The following is a 14,123-nucleotide window of genomic DNA, read 5'->3' on the forward strand; positions in this document are numbered from 1 at the left end:
CTTCTCCCCTCACTCGCCCACTTCGCGGTCGCCCTTCCAGTGGACAAACGTGCGCATAATGGCCCAGTCCCAGGTCGCGAGGCGGATCCGCTTTCCGTAAAAGAAGAAGAGCAAGCTAAACAAAAAGACGCCGCCGGAAATGGCAGCCATTTCGCCAAAAGCGGCGACGTAGCCCGAGTGGGAGATCCAGTCGTTGGTGTAGAAGCTGAGCAGGAAGCCAAAGAGGGCTTGGGTCGAGTTAGTCTTTGCTGTTGTAACGGGAGCGGGGGGGCAGACACTCACACTTGAAGGTGTACTGGGTCATGGTGACTTCTCCGGCAACGGGGCGGTAGCAGTCAATCATGTAGACGATGGAAATGTTGCCGGCCTGGACAATGGTGAAGTTGACTCGACGTGTTAGTAAGCTTGCGTATAATTAGAATACATATTGTCCGACATGAGGGCCACCTACTCAAAGCAATGCCAATGACGGGACACATCCAGTGCAGCTGGTTGCCGATGCCGACGCCGTACAGAATCAGGGCCAGGGGCCCCGTGACCAGGCTGATGAGCATGGCCGGCAGCCGCATCTCGGGCTCGCGGATGCCGCCGTTGCGGCGTGTAAAGTAGTCGGCGACAAAGTCGGACAGGGACCCGCCGAAAAAGACGGCCACCACGGAGCCGATGACGCCGGCCAGGTAGCTCAGGCCGACCTGCCACGTGGAGAAGTGGTAGAACTGCGAAAAGGCCACGGACACGTTGCTGGACATGGCGACGAGAAACCCGATGCTGACGGCCATGACGAGGGACGCCCACAGCGCCGAGGGCAGGATGATGAGCACAATGGGCCGCAGCGACAGCGTCCAGAGCGCCTCCGAGGTGTAGGACGTGGGGCGGCTGCGGACGATCTCGGCAATGGACGGCCGCTGGCCGACGACGCGCTGCGTGTTGGCCGTCGCCGCAAGGCCCTGCTCGATGCCGGCCATGTCCTCCTTGGTCTCGACAACGGCGGCGTCCTCTTTGGTGGCCGTGGCAGGACGACCAAGCTGGTCCGGCCCGCCGTGCCGCGGAAAGGTCGTCTCCGGGAGCGTGAAAAACATGAGGACGGCCGTCGCGGCCACCAGCGCGCACGACAGCCAGTACACGTTCTGCCACCGCTGCGTCGTCGCCGTGATGGCGCCCGCCAGCACCGAGCCCACGCCCGTGCCGGCCGACAGCGTGCACGTGTAGATGACCATCATGGTGCCGCGCTCGTGCACGAAAAACAGGTCCGAGATGGTCAGCGGGCCCAGCACCTCGCCGGCGCCGGCGGCACACCCCAGCAGCGCGGTGGCCGCCAGCATGCTCGAGTAGCTCGTGGCGCTGGCGGCCCAGGCGGTGGTGCCGATGAAGAGGAGGTAGGAGCCAATGTACACGGGGCGGCGGCCAAACTTGATCATCAGCGGGACCCAGACCAGGTTGCTCATGCCCATCATGAGGGCGCAGACGGTGATGAAGTAGGCCGCCTTGGCAATGGCGGCCAGAAACGTCGGGCCGGGCGGGCCGAAGAAGCTGATGGTGATGTTGGTCAGGACCGCCGACGGGCCGGCCGCGCTGAAGGTCGACAAGAAGATGGCCCAGACCGAGAGGCCGGCGACGTAGTTCTTGTACCAGCGGGGCCAGTTGAGCGGGTCGCGAGGGTCGTCGGACGGCGTCGGGATCAGCAGCACCTCGTTGGTGTGCTCGTGCCGCAGCCGCAGCGTGCCCAGCTTGTGCTTGTGGGCGTGTCTGTCGTCGTGTGCGGCCATTGTTGTGTGTGCGGCGGACGATATTTGATTCTTTGGTGCGTCTGGTTCGTGATGTGTCGCGTCGTGTCTGATGGCCGGGCCGCTGGACGGTTATATACTTGGCCAGGAATTAATTTATACGAGCAGACTAAATAGTGTATATTGTATATTGCCGGCCCCAGCACCTCTTTCGAAGCAAGAACAACCAGGGATGTGCTTAACAGGCTGTCTGCGGAGTAATCTGTTTCCTCTGCATGTTCTTCTCCTCTTTGACGGCGTATTGCTTCCCCATCTCCACTTCCCCGTCATTCTTTGTCTGGATCCCTAGCCACAACGCGCTTGTTGGTATGCTCATTCCATCTTGTGAATGCTGTTCTCGATCTCTGGGGAACCCGATGCCGACTAGGGCTTCACGAGAGCGGTCGGGTAGGCGTCACAGCCGTCCTCCACATGCCGGGGTGATGGAGCTCCCCCGCAGTTGGCCGTTTCCACGTCTAAAATAAGCAATAGTTCGTCTCATTCTTGCAGCCGTGCAAAAAAAAAAAAAAAAAAACAGTCTCGGCAGTATTTCATTTATCTCGGTTCTCCGACTTTGTTACTTTTCGGTGCCGTTCATCGAGACTCACAGACCACGCCCGCGCTGCCCATCGTCGTCCTTCGTTAGGCGAGCGGCTCTGTCTCCATGGTTGTGGTTGTTTTCGTTTGTGCCTCGAGTTGCTTCCTTGCAGCGTCGTCTACTTGTGACTCGCTAATTGCATAGATGCGTCATACGGGAGACCATGGTTCAAACACGTCGAGTTGTAAGACTCACACCTCCCAGATGGGGTCGACTCTGTCGCGAATCAGATGGGATTGTCAAAATGAGTCACCTACGCGACCTTGTCTCTGCGGGCGCTAAATATGAGGGGTTGCGGCCCGTGCCATTGCTTTCGACGTCAACTCCATCTCTGATTAGTGTCTGCACTTGATATCACATCCACAGCCATGACGGACACGCTCGCCAGCGCTGCGGCGAAACTCCAGCTCGACGAGGAGACGGGCGAGTACGTCTCAAAGAACGAGCTGAAAAAGCGGACGCAGAAGCGAGCAAAGAAGCTGGCCTCGGAGGCGCGTGCAGCCCAAGCCAAAGAAGCTAGAGAAGCAAAAGACGCCCAAGAAGCCAAGCCAGTCACTGCTGCGGCAAAGACAGCTGCCGAGCCCATTGACCCCGAGTCAATCTTCAAACAGGGCTTCCTCTCGGACGTCTACAGCCTTCGTCCAGACACTGACGTCGTAACGCGGTTTCCGCCCGAGCCCAACGGATTCCTACACATTGGCCATGCAAAGGCCATTCTCGTCAACTTTGGGTTTGCCAAATACCACGGTGGGAGGACGGTATGTTGCGCCTCGTGTCGTTGTTGCCCTGGAGTTCTCATGCTGACGCCATGGACGCAGATTCTGCGCTTCGACGACACCAACCCAGATGCCGAGAAAGAGGCGTATTTCACCGCCATCCGGGACAACATTCGCTGGCTAGGTATGTCTGTAGCGTCTGTTCCCGTGATTGAGCGAGCTCTAATGTGTACTGTATAGGCTTCAAACCGAATGCAATCACCTACACCAGCGACAATTTCGACAGGCTCTATGACCTAGCCGAGACACTCATCGGCCTCGGTCGGGCCTACGTCTGCCACTGCAGCAAAGAAGAAACGCAAAAGCAGCGCGGCGGCAAAGACGGCAAAGACGGGCCCCGCTACCGCTGTGTTCACGCTGAACAAGATGCATCCACGAACCTGGCCAAGTTCCGGGACATGCGCGACGGGAAATACGAGCCAAAAGAGGCGTTCTTGCGCATGAAGCAGGACATCACGAACAATAACCCGCAGATGTGGGATCTCGCGGCATACCGCATCCCGCAAGACAGGACACCGCACTTCCGCACGGGCGACAAATGGAAGATCTATCCGACGTACGACTTTGCCCACTGCCTCTGCGACAGCTTCGAGGGCATTACCCACAGCCTGTGCACGACCGAATTCACCCTGTCGCGCGAGAGCTACGAGTGGCTGAACCACACACTGGGCGTGTACGAGCCCATGCAGCGCGAATACGGCCGGCTCAACATGACGCATACGGTGATGAGCAAACGCAAGCTGAAAACACTTGTCGAGTCGGGCCATGTCCGCAGCTGGGACGACCCGCGCCTGTTTACCATCAACGCCCTGCGCCGACGCGGCATTCCCCCTGGAGCGATCCTGGCGTTCATCAAAGAGCTGGGCGTCACCACGGCCAAGACGACCATCCAGGCATCCCGTTTCGAACAGGCGGTGCGCGGGTATCTGGAGACCAGCGCGCCGCGCTTGATGCTGGTGCTGGAGCCGCTGCGTGTCGTTCTCGACGACCTCGGCGACCTGGAAGGGCAGGCACTCGACGTGCCGTTTTCGCCCAAAGACCCGTCCATGGGCAGCCGCACGCTGCACCTCACGTCCACGGTGTACATTGACCGCGCCGACTTCCGCGAAGCGGACAGCCCCGGGTATTTCCGCCTCGCGCCCGGCAAGACGGTCGGCCTGTTGCAGGTGCCGTACCCCATCCAGGCCACGAGCTTTACCAAAGACAGCCGCGGCAACGTCACCGAAGTGCGCGCCGTTCTTGTGCGCGACAGCATGAAGCGCGCCAAGACGTACATACAGTGGGTGCCGGACGGCGAAGGCGCCAAGACGGTGGAGGTGCGCGTGCACGGCCCTCTGTTTACAGCGGAGAACCCGGGCAGCGGATCGGTCGACTTTCTGCAGGAGATCAACCCCGACAGCGAGACCATCTACGCCGAAGCACGGGTGGAGGCGGTGGGACTGGAGGAAGTGCGGAGGCGGGCCTTGACGCCGCCGACAACGACGAGCACGGACGGTGGCCGTGACGAAGAGCCGCTGCTCGGACCCGAGTGTGTGCGGTTCCAAGGCATGCGTGTTGCCTACTTTGTGAGTGTGCCCACTTCCCCTGTATATGCTACATGTTGCTTCTGTGTCTAACCTGCCAGGCCATGGACTCGGACAGTACTGACGACCGGGTTGTTCTCAACCGCATCGTGTCACTCAAGGAAGATTCTGCAAAATGAACGGCGGTGGAGTGGCAGACTTCATTAGCGAACTAGTTGACTTGATATTCGTGCAGCGAGATGACGCGAATAGGCCATTTCGATATCGTGATGCGCATGTTGACCATTAAGGCGACATATAGTTTTAAATCAGTGCTTTAAAAGCCCTGGAGTCCAGACCCTAGCAATGAACAGATACAACACCGTTGAACGATGGTCGGTGAATCGGACACGCGTGATTTCTGCCGAGAACAATAATGCGTTTTGCTATATTGCGCCTTTTCCCCTCTTATTCCTACGGTCGTTCTTTTTGGCTGCCTCTCTTCTGTACAACGTATATTGGCCTATATTGACCTATATCAGACGTATATCAGACGTATATCAGACGTATATCAGACGTATAACACATTACTATCGGCCAAGAGGGAATTTAGGAACATACGAGCGGAACTGGCCCAAAATGGAACCCGTGTCCCCTTGTCGATAGCATCAATGCAGCCTGTTGTTGAGCACGTTTTAATTATAGGTTCATTGCAACTCGACACCACCCCTCCGCCCCTCCGTCTTGGTTTGCCTGCAGCTGTAGCTATGCCGTGATAACAGCCAAGCCGCCAGCAGATGAGGGGAAAGAGGAGGCTGGGACTGTAGATGGCGACATTCGTTTACTTTATTGGTCGTGATCGAGCTGTCATATTTATGACTTGCACAGTCACGGCAAACTAGACTTGAACGTACCTTTTTTTTATCAGACATTTTACTTTTATACACCGAAGCAATTTTTTTCATTTCTCAGTATAGGCCACATCCCTCGATGATGCACATTGCAATCGGCACCGTCCTGATCCTTCTCTTCGCGGAGAGGGTCGCCGCAGTCGCCGTTGGGCCACGCGCCGCCGCGACGACGTCCTTCCCAGGGCCTTGGATCACCGTCGACGCCGCCGGCCATGTCGCGACCGTGACGCCCTCGCTGAGCGGCCCGTCAACCGTCTCACCGCCGCCCAGCGTGCTCACACAGCCGACGCCGTTCGTCCTGTCTCTCAACGGCCACGCCACGACGACGACGGCGGCGCCGCCGGTCGCCAGCGCCACGGGGCCGGGCACCGCGGGCGCCTTCATGGCCTGCCACGTCGGCGAGAGTCTAGTGGCCGACGCCCACGCGCCCTTTTGCCAGCCGCGCGCCGGCAGCCAGATCGCCACCAACCACACGTACTACGTCGTCTGGGACCCGTCCGGGTTCGCGGCCAACCAGACGGTCGAGGTGCAGGGCGCGTACGCCAGCGTCGACACCGACGCGCGCGGCGAGGGCTTCTCGTCGGCGCAGCTGGCGGCCTCCAGCGGATTCTATGCCTGGACGGTGCCGAGCGCACTGGTCGCCCTGTACGGCGGCGCGTCGGGCCACGTCAACGTGACGCTCGCGCTGGCCTACAACAGCTCGACGTCCAACACCCTCCTTCGCCTCGCCGGGCCCAGCGTCCTGGTGACAAACCACGTTGTGCTGCCGCACCAGCAGCGGCACCACGTGGGCGCCGTCGCCATTGCCGTGCCCGTGGTCATTGGCGCCGCCGTCCTGGCCCTGCTGGGCTTTTGCGTGTGGTCGTACCGGCACCACGGCCACCTGCCGTGCATCGGCGGCTTTGTGTCGCGGCGCACGTCGTCCTTTTCAGCCAAGGGCTACGGCGCGCGGCAGAGCTACGGCCAGCGGACGGGCGCCGCTGGTCATTTTGGACCGCCGCAGGGGCCATACGGTCCCGGTCTGCAGGGTCCAATACATGTGCCGCCACCGCCGCCGGACAGCAACTATGGTGCTGGGCCCATCAGCGCGACGCCCACGGGACGAAGCAATGTGTTCCGGGACGAGCTGAAGCGGCAGGAGGATGCGCGGTACTGATAATTCTGGATTGCCGTTTTAATTTCATTTTGTGTGCTATCTTCCGTCTAAGCTTCACAGCTGTCGCTTGTATTCCTGTCTCTCTTTATGCTTTTCTGGCGGGCGTGCGTTAACGGGGTTTCCGAACGTTGTTGCTGCCATACAGTTACCAATTTCGTCGTGTCCACCATGGTTTATTGCTTAAAAAAAGGCATAACAGTAAACGTACCCAAGAGAGACGACAACGGCCATGACCTGTAACTTTATGCGAATGGGAGACGCAAATGAAATTCTATTCCACTAGGTACGTCGGATTCATAACAGAGACAGCAGACACCACACAGCCAGCCGAGCACCCGACGTTGACTAGCCCCTTGGCCCGACCACCGTCCCCCATACGTCATCTAGTATACATACACAAAGTTGGGGTTCTCTCTGTCGGTCAGGTCGCCAAAGGCCGTCTCGTTAAGTCCAGGAACAGTGGAGGCACCTGCATCTGCATCCCCACCAGCGGCCCGGAGCGCCGCCCGCTGGCGCTGCTTGCGCTTGTTCTCGTAGATAAAGGAGTAGCGAAAGACAAAGAAGAGGAGGAGCTCGATAATGTTGGTCACCAGCAGGGAGCCAATGCCGAGGGCGTACTTGGGCGCCTGGTCGGCCTTGTAGAAGAAGGGGCTCGAAATGGAGCCGATGCAGGAACCGAGCCAGATGATGCCGGAGACAATCATCTTCTTGGACTGGCCGCCGGTGTTGCTGGTGACGAGGGAGAGACAGATGACAAAGGAGGCCTGGTACGAGCCGGTGAGGTAGCTGGTGTTGTGTTGTTAGCGTCAGGTCGTCACATACAGGTCGTCACATACAGGGTACAGGGGACGAGTGGCATACAAGCAGATGAGACGGCCCACATAGGCGTCGTCCGGGGCGAGCAGAAAGCCCAGGGCACCGGCGATGGTGGGCAGCATAAAAACGGCACAGACGAGCGTGCGGCTGTTGGGCGGCATATAGTGGTTGGCCAGGGCCCCCAGCAGGATCCAGACGACGACGGTGAAGCCCTGCGGGATGCCCAGCAGGGCCGTGTGCAGCGTGTCGAAGCCGAGGCCCTGGATGACGAGCGTCGAGAAGTTGGAGATGCCGCCGTTGGGCACGGCCGAGACGAAGCCCAGCAGGAAAAACAGCCACGTCTTGTAGTCCAGCAGGGCCTCGCGGATGTGGCGCCAGTTGACCCGCGTCTGCTCAAAGGTCGACTGGTTGCGGCGCATGCGGGCAATCAGCAGCAGCGATTCGTCGTGCGAAAAGCCGCGGAACTGCCCCGGGGCGTTGGGCAGCAAGACGAACAGGGCCAAGCCCCAGGCGGCGCAGAGGGCGCCGACAATCAGAAACTCGTAGCGCCACGAGGCCAGGTGGCCGTGGATCTGGCCGATGCCGTAGCCCAGGATGCCGCCGCCGGCGACGCCCAGGCCGTTCCACAGGTACCAGGCCGAGATGCGCCAGGGCTGCTCGTCCTTGGTGTAGAACATGGACGTGAAGAGCATAAAGGCCGGGTCGGCAATGGCCTCAAAGGCGCCCGAGATGACGCGCAGGACGGCCAGCGAGGCGAAGCTGTTCACGGCGGCCTGGACCATCAGAAAGACGCCCCACAGAAAGATGTTGAGGGCCAGGTAGTAGGCGGGCGGCGAGCGCTGCAGCAGCAGGTTCGAGGGGATGGACCAGACGAGCCAGCCAAAGTAGAAGACGCTGGACAGCCACGAGTACTCGTCCCCGACCAGATGCAGGTCCGTCTTGATGCCGAAGATGGCGGCATACGACAGCGTGGTCTTGTCGACGTAGTAGAAGAAGTAGCACACGCCCAGGATCCAGAGCAGGCGGCGGTCGAGCTTGCGCACGAGCTTCTTCTCGTCGGCCGGGTCGATGGCGGCGTCGTTGGGGTAGCGGGCCAGAGCCTCTTGGTACAAGGCGTTGTCCCGCCGGTCGTTGACGCCGGCACGGCCACCGATAGCCGTGAGAGAGGTGTCGCGGTCCTTGGCCTCGATGTCCGGCTTGAGGCCGTCGTCTTCGACATGGTCGGGCAGCACAGCCGTGGCCTTGTCTTCATTCATGGCGAGTGTGGTGTACGGTGTGCGGAGAGAGTATGAGGACTTTGGTGAAGGGAACAGGTTGAGCAGTCTGAAAGAAAGAAACGAGAGAGGGAAACGACAGTTATAAAATGGGGACGAAGAATATTGAGACGTCCCGCGTGGGTTATGGTGGAGTGAAAGACGATGATCTTATAATAGTAAGGATGTCCGTCCATTTACATACGACCTTCGTTACTGGTCCGCACTGAACATCAAGGTCAAGGTCTCTCCGGGGATTGCATGGTATTACACCGTCGCTTGACTTTAACAGAACGCCAATGGAGGAAACGGAGAAACGAGACTGAATCCCCAGATTTCCAGTGCCCCTTCCGCTCTCTCCAGGTTTGTTCTTGGTCGTCTGGATGGAGTGTGGGGATCGAGATCCGGGGTGAACGTGGAAGAAGGAAGACGAGGAGGAAGAAGGACAGACATAGTCTAGGGTCTCGAGAGCAAAAAAGGTTGGCGTTGTCAGACTTGGCCTAATGATGCAGTTGAGACTAGCAGAGGACGTGAAAAGGCGGAGGAAACTGACTACCTGGACACGAGATAATGCCGTAATGCCGAAAGGTGTAGTTCGATTGGCTGGCGTAAAATGTGGAGAACAGCGCCTCGTGGCTTGGAAGATCATCTCAGACGATGCCGGCTTTGACACGCATGTACTGTCCGAATCGCCGGTCCATGATTTATGATTGGTTGAGAGGTGCATCAATGGAGACCAGGAATGTACCGTGAGTGAGGATCCAATATCAATTGCCGGGTGGGGACAAAGAGTATGAAGAACGAGCTGGAGACTGCAGGACGGGAGATGGGAGACATAACAGAACATGCCACGAGGAGACCACTCGAGACGCGCTTCGGATGGGAATAGAGCGAGCTGCCGGAGTCGGAGTGTTGCGTTTATTCACCTCTTTGCGTAATGTCTTAAATAGAGGCCCCCAGGCTCGTGAACACCTCACCAAGGTGATCGTTATGACTCTCCTCACATTTCTATCTCAAGTCCGCACGTTACATACAATCCACTCTCACACAATGGCAGAGCAGACCAATGGCCACGCCAACGGCATCCGCCCGTCCATTGACGACGTCCGCATCGAGGCAGTGGAAACGTTTGGTGAGTACTATTCGTCTTATAATGTTACTCGTCACTCACTGACAACCAGACCTCCGCTTCCCGACCTCGCTGGACGCCTCCGGCTCCGACGCCATGAACCCCGCCGGCGACTACAGCGCGGCCCATGTGCAGCTCAAGACCAACCACCCCGGTCTGGTCGGGCACGGCATTGCCTTCACCATAGGCCGCGGCAACGATCTGGTCACGGCAGCCGCCGGGATGGTCGGCGAGCGGCTGGTCGGCAAGACGCTGGGCGAGCTCACGGCCGACATGGGCAGGACATGGCGGCACCTGGTAGCGGACTCGCAGCTGCGGTGGGTCGGCCCCGAAAAGGGCGTCATCCACCTGGGCACGAGCAGCTGCGTGAACGCGCTGTGGGACCTCTGGGGGCGGTACCTGGGCAAGCCGGTGTGGCAGGTGGTCTGCGACATGTCGCCGGCGGAGTTTGTGCGGTGCATCGACTTCCGCTACATCGAGGACGCCCTCACGCCGGCGGAGGCGGAGGCCCTGCTGGCGGCGCAGGCGCCGACCAAGGCGGCGCGCGTGGCCGACGCCCGGGCCAACCGCGCCGTGCCCGCGTACAGCACGCAGGCTGGCTGGCTGGGCTTCTCCGACGACCGCCTGCGGCAGCGGCTGCGCGACAGCCTAGCGGCCGGCATCGACAAGTTCAAGCTCAAGGTGGGCGGCAGCGCGGCGGACGACCTGCGGCGGCTGCGGATCGCGCGCGAGGTCATTGGCCCCGACCGCATGCTCATGGTCGACGCCAACCAGGTCTGGAGCGTGCCCGAGGCCATTGCCGCGGTGGCGCAGTTTGCGCCCTTCCGGCCGTCGTTTGTCGAGGAGCCGACCAGCCCCGACGACGTGCTCGGCCACGCCGCCATCCGCGCGGCCCTCAAGCCGCACGGCATCGGCGTCGCCACGGGCGAGCACGGCATGAACCGCGTGCTCTTCAAGCAGCTGCTGCAGGCCGGGGCCATTGACTACTGCCAGGTCGACGCGTGCCGCCTCGGCGGCGTCAACGAGGTGCTGGCCGTGCTGCTCCTGGCCAAGAAGTTTGGCGTCCCCGTCGTCCCCCACAGCGGCGGCATCGGCCTCACCGAGTACACGCAGCACCTGGCGCTGCTCAACTACGTCGCCGTGGCCGGCGAGAAGAGCCTGCTGGAGCACATCAACTCGTTTGCGCACGTGCTGCGGCACCCCGTGCGGCTGGCCGCCGACGGCTACTTTGTGACGCCCTGGGAGCCCGGCTACAGCGTCGAGTACACGCCCGAGGCCATGGCGGCGTACCAGTTCCCGGAGGGCACCTTTTGGAACAGCAAAGAAGGGCTTGCCATACGGAACGGCCCCAAGCGGTAGCCAGCAAATGTGGCGATGCGTGGTATTAGAGTAGTGAATAGCCTGCGTTTAGGTACACGTAAGACGATAAAACACAAAATTTTAATTTTAATTTAATTTTTTTATTCGTAGAATGCATACGTTCCGCCGGCTTTGTACACGTGCATATCCCATACTTATCTCACGCCGACGGAAAGAGGCTCTGAAACAAGGCGTCGTCGTTGAGCCAGTCGTCAAACAGCGTCGCCTGGTCTGCCGTCCAAGCGTTGTCCCCTCCGTTCCACATCCATAAGTTTAAAGGGTCTCCCGGATACACCGCAAGACTAGACGCATCAAGGCCGCCCGTATCCCAGTTGCCGGCAGGCCATAAGGTGTCGCTGTTGCCTTCCAGTGGAACAAGAGTCTGCCGCAGAAGTGGGTCAATACGTCCCCAGCCAGTATAGTCCAGACTCTGCTCCAACGGGACCATGCTGTTGCTGTGCGGTTGAGAAATTGCGTCCGTCATGGCCGTCGCCTGGGTCGGTGTCGGGTCAACGCCTACCGTCGCCTCTACCGTGGTCTCCACCGCGTGCACAGCCACCTTGGCTCGCTTGCTGCCCGTCGCCGTCTTCGACTCGGTGGCCTCCATCCCCTTCCTCTTCTGTGCATCGTGGCCACGGCGGGTCCTAAATGGTTGTGCTTGTGCTCGTACGCGTGTTCTTGCTCGTGTCCGACCGGCCGTTGCTGCCAACTGGAAAAAATCGTGGTAAAACTGGGCGTGCCAGTAGGTCTGCCCGAGCTGTCTGAGAGCGGACATGCAGGTGGCGAACCCGCGTGCGGCGTCTTGTGTAGTGTCCCTACGGTTGTCGTTGTTAACCTCGTCGTCATCATCGTCGATCGTAGGTTCGCGCATCAGCAGAAACTGGACAATGAGAGGTGGCATAACGGTCGTGACGCTGCTATTGTCAGTATGGAACGCGCGTTTGCTTATCGGGGTAGTACGCACACTTGAGTAGGACAATACTTGACCAACGACCGCTGCATGAGCCCATCCAACAACTGCGTCGATTCGTGGGCCAGCGCCTGCATCTCGGCCGACGGGACGCGTGGAGCAACCAGCGGATCGCGGTCCATGCCGCGCGCACTGCCGTTGTTGGCGCCGGTTTGTAGTATTGTGGTCAAGACGACGCTGTTTGTTGGGTCAGGATGCTATTCTATTCTAGGAGGAACACGTCGAGATGAAACATACTTGTGGATGAGGTGAAGGAGGGTCTGGTAGAGAAACGAGATGCTGCCAGCCAGTGGCGTGTCTCGTTCGTTATCATTGTTTTGGTACTTTCCAGACACGGCAGCCGGCTGTCTTCTCGACGGTGGACTGAGGTGAGCCGCCCAGCTGGCCAGCGTCGCCCGACATACAGCGACTTCTTGAGCAAGACGGTCTGGCGACGAAGACGCCGCCTCCTCGCCAACAGTTGTCAGCAACAGGACGCCCTCGACGCACTGGCACAGCTTCAGAAAATCAGCAAAGACGGCCTTGGTCGCGCGGTCTTCGTCTGTGTCGCCGTCTTCGGCCAGATCAGCCGCCGTCGGCAGCGGAACATTGCAGTCCCGGCTGTTGATGTGCATCGGCCGGCGTGTGCCCAGGGAAATGAGCCGGTCGCGCACAAGACACGCCCACCAGATGCGCTTCCACAGCCGCGCGTCCTGGGCGGATGGCCCATCGGCCGTGGCCGCCGCCGCCGCTCGGTGCAGACCCGCGCCCTGGGCCAGCCCAATGGCCTGGTGCGCCCACAGCCACGTGTGCCGCTGGTCGGCCATGGAGGCGTAGTCGTGGCTCAGGAGCAGCAGGGACTGGATGGTGGCAATGTCGTCGGGCTCCCAGCCAAACTGGTGGAGGTGTTTGGCGCGGGCGGCCAACGCACGGCGCGCCTCGTGGCGGGACGCAAAGCCCATGGCCGTGAGGCGGTCCTGCGCGACAAACGCGCTGGCCGTAAACACAATCGACTGCAGCAGCAGCAAGCTCGGTCCGGTCTCCCGGCCATTGGCACTGTCCTGCACCTCGTCGTCACGGGCCGTCTGCCGGTACCGTGCCAGGAATGCCGGCCGGTCGACCACGGGGAAGAATGGATGGAACACACGGAAGTACGTTGCCACACAGTCGTCGAGTGCGTCGCGCGGCGGCAGGAACGCCCCCTTGGCACGCAAATACTGCGCGTCTTCGGCGCGCGACTGCGCGTCATGTGCTGCCCACTCGGCCGACTGGTTGTACGGCGCGATTGGGAGTACGAGCCGGCGGTCGCTGTCGGGGTGGTTGCTGTTGCTGTTGTTGTTGCTGTCAATGTTGCTGTTTCTGCCACCAGACATGGTCTTCCGTGCAGTCCGTGATGTCGATGGTGTCCCCGGCGATGCCCTCCCGACGAGAGCAAGTCGGCTGAAGAATGAAAAGTGCGGAATCTGGTGCCGCATGGCATGTTCGGAAAAGGCCACGCGAGGAGCCGGTGTGAGGACGGACGCTGAAGCAGATACAGAAGCAGTCCGTGTCTGTGTTTGAGTCGGCGACTGTGCCTGTCGTATCTTCGTGCTGCATCCGATTGCGTTGCCGGTTTGGTCCATACGCACTGGATGCACTGGAGGACTTCGGTCCGTCACACCTGCTTCCGCTTCCGCTTCCACTTCCGTCTCCCCCTCCGCCTCTACCAGCCTTACGGCCAGTTTGCTCTGCCGCTTCTTGCGTGGTTGCAGCATACACTCAAACCCACCCTCGCGGCAGTGCCGGCAGGGACGGCCGGCCGTCAATGCATCACACCGTGTCTTACGTGCACGGCACGTCGTGCACGCTTTGGTTGTTCGTCGAGGTCGAATGGGTGTGTCCATGTCCTTGAAGAGAACAGGCATAATAGAA

General features: G+C 60.1%; 6 protein-coding genes across 6 annotated transcripts; 3 read left to right on the plus strand and 3 right to left on the minus strand.

Annotated features, from left to right (window-relative positions):
• Positions 1–9: 9 nt before the first annotated feature.
• SPBR_00440 (MFS transporter) lies at positions 10–1,766 on the minus strand (the record flags this gene model as incomplete). The annotated part of the gene is made up of 3 exons (XM_040758759.1): positions 10–248; positions 283–387; positions 452–1,766. 3 exons carry the CDS (start codon positions 1,764–1,766, stop codon positions 10–12), a joined length of 1,659 nt encoding a protein of 552 aa, XP_040617866.1.
• Positions 1,767–2,729: 963 nt separating this feature from the next.
• Positions 2,730–4,839, plus strand: SPBR_00322 (glutaminyl-tRNA synthetase; the record flags this gene model as incomplete). The annotated part of the gene is made up of 4 exons (XM_040758641.1): positions 2,730–3,119; positions 3,180–3,261; positions 3,318–4,702; positions 4,762–4,839. 4 exons carry the CDS (start codon positions 2,730–2,732, stop codon positions 4,837–4,839), a joined length of 1,935 nt encoding a protein of 644 aa, XP_040617867.1.
• A 793-nt stretch (positions 4,840–5,632) lies between these two features.
• On the plus strand, positions 5,633–6,706 carry SPBR_00793 (uncharacterized protein; the record flags this gene model as incomplete). Its single annotated transcript, XM_040759112.1, has 1 exon — positions 5,633–6,706. One exon carries the CDS (start codon positions 5,633–5,635, stop codon positions 6,704–6,706), a length of 1,074 nt encoding a protein of 357 aa, XP_040617868.1.
• A 383-nt stretch (positions 6,707–7,089) lies between these two features.
• On the minus strand, positions 7,090–8,778 carry SPBR_00469 (uncharacterized protein; the record flags this gene model as incomplete). Its single annotated transcript, XM_040758788.1, has 2 exons — positions 7,090–7,492; positions 7,568–8,778. 2 exons carry the CDS (start codon positions 8,776–8,778, stop codon positions 7,090–7,092), a joined length of 1,614 nt encoding a protein of 537 aa, XP_040617869.1.
• A 1,047-nt stretch (positions 8,779–9,825) lies between these two features.
• On the plus strand, positions 9,826–11,263 carry SPBR_00590 (uncharacterized protein; the record flags this gene model as incomplete). Its single annotated transcript, XM_040758909.1, has 2 exons — positions 9,826–9,907; positions 9,957–11,263. 2 exons carry the CDS (start codon positions 9,826–9,828, stop codon positions 11,261–11,263), a joined length of 1,389 nt encoding a protein of 462 aa, XP_040617870.1.
• Positions 11,264–11,423: 160 nt separating this feature from the next.
• Positions 11,424–13,834, minus strand: SPBR_00243 (uncharacterized protein; the record flags this gene model as incomplete). Its single annotated transcript, XM_040758562.1, has 3 exons — positions 11,424–12,143; positions 12,230–12,410; positions 12,471–13,834. The coding sequence occupies 3 exons, from the start codon at positions 13,832–13,834 to the stop codon at positions 11,424–11,426; spliced, it is 2,265 nt and encodes a 754-aa protein (XP_040617871.1).
• Positions 13,835–14,123: the final 289 nt, after the last annotated feature.

The sequence above is a fragment of the Sporothrix brasiliensis genome, assembly GCF_000820605.1.
Source record: "Sporothrix brasiliensis 5110 chromosome Unknown Cont19, whole genome shotgun sequence".
Lineage (NCBI taxonomy): Eukaryota > Fungi > Ascomycota > Sordariomycetes > Ophiostomatales > Ophiostomataceae > Sporothrix > Sporothrix brasiliensis.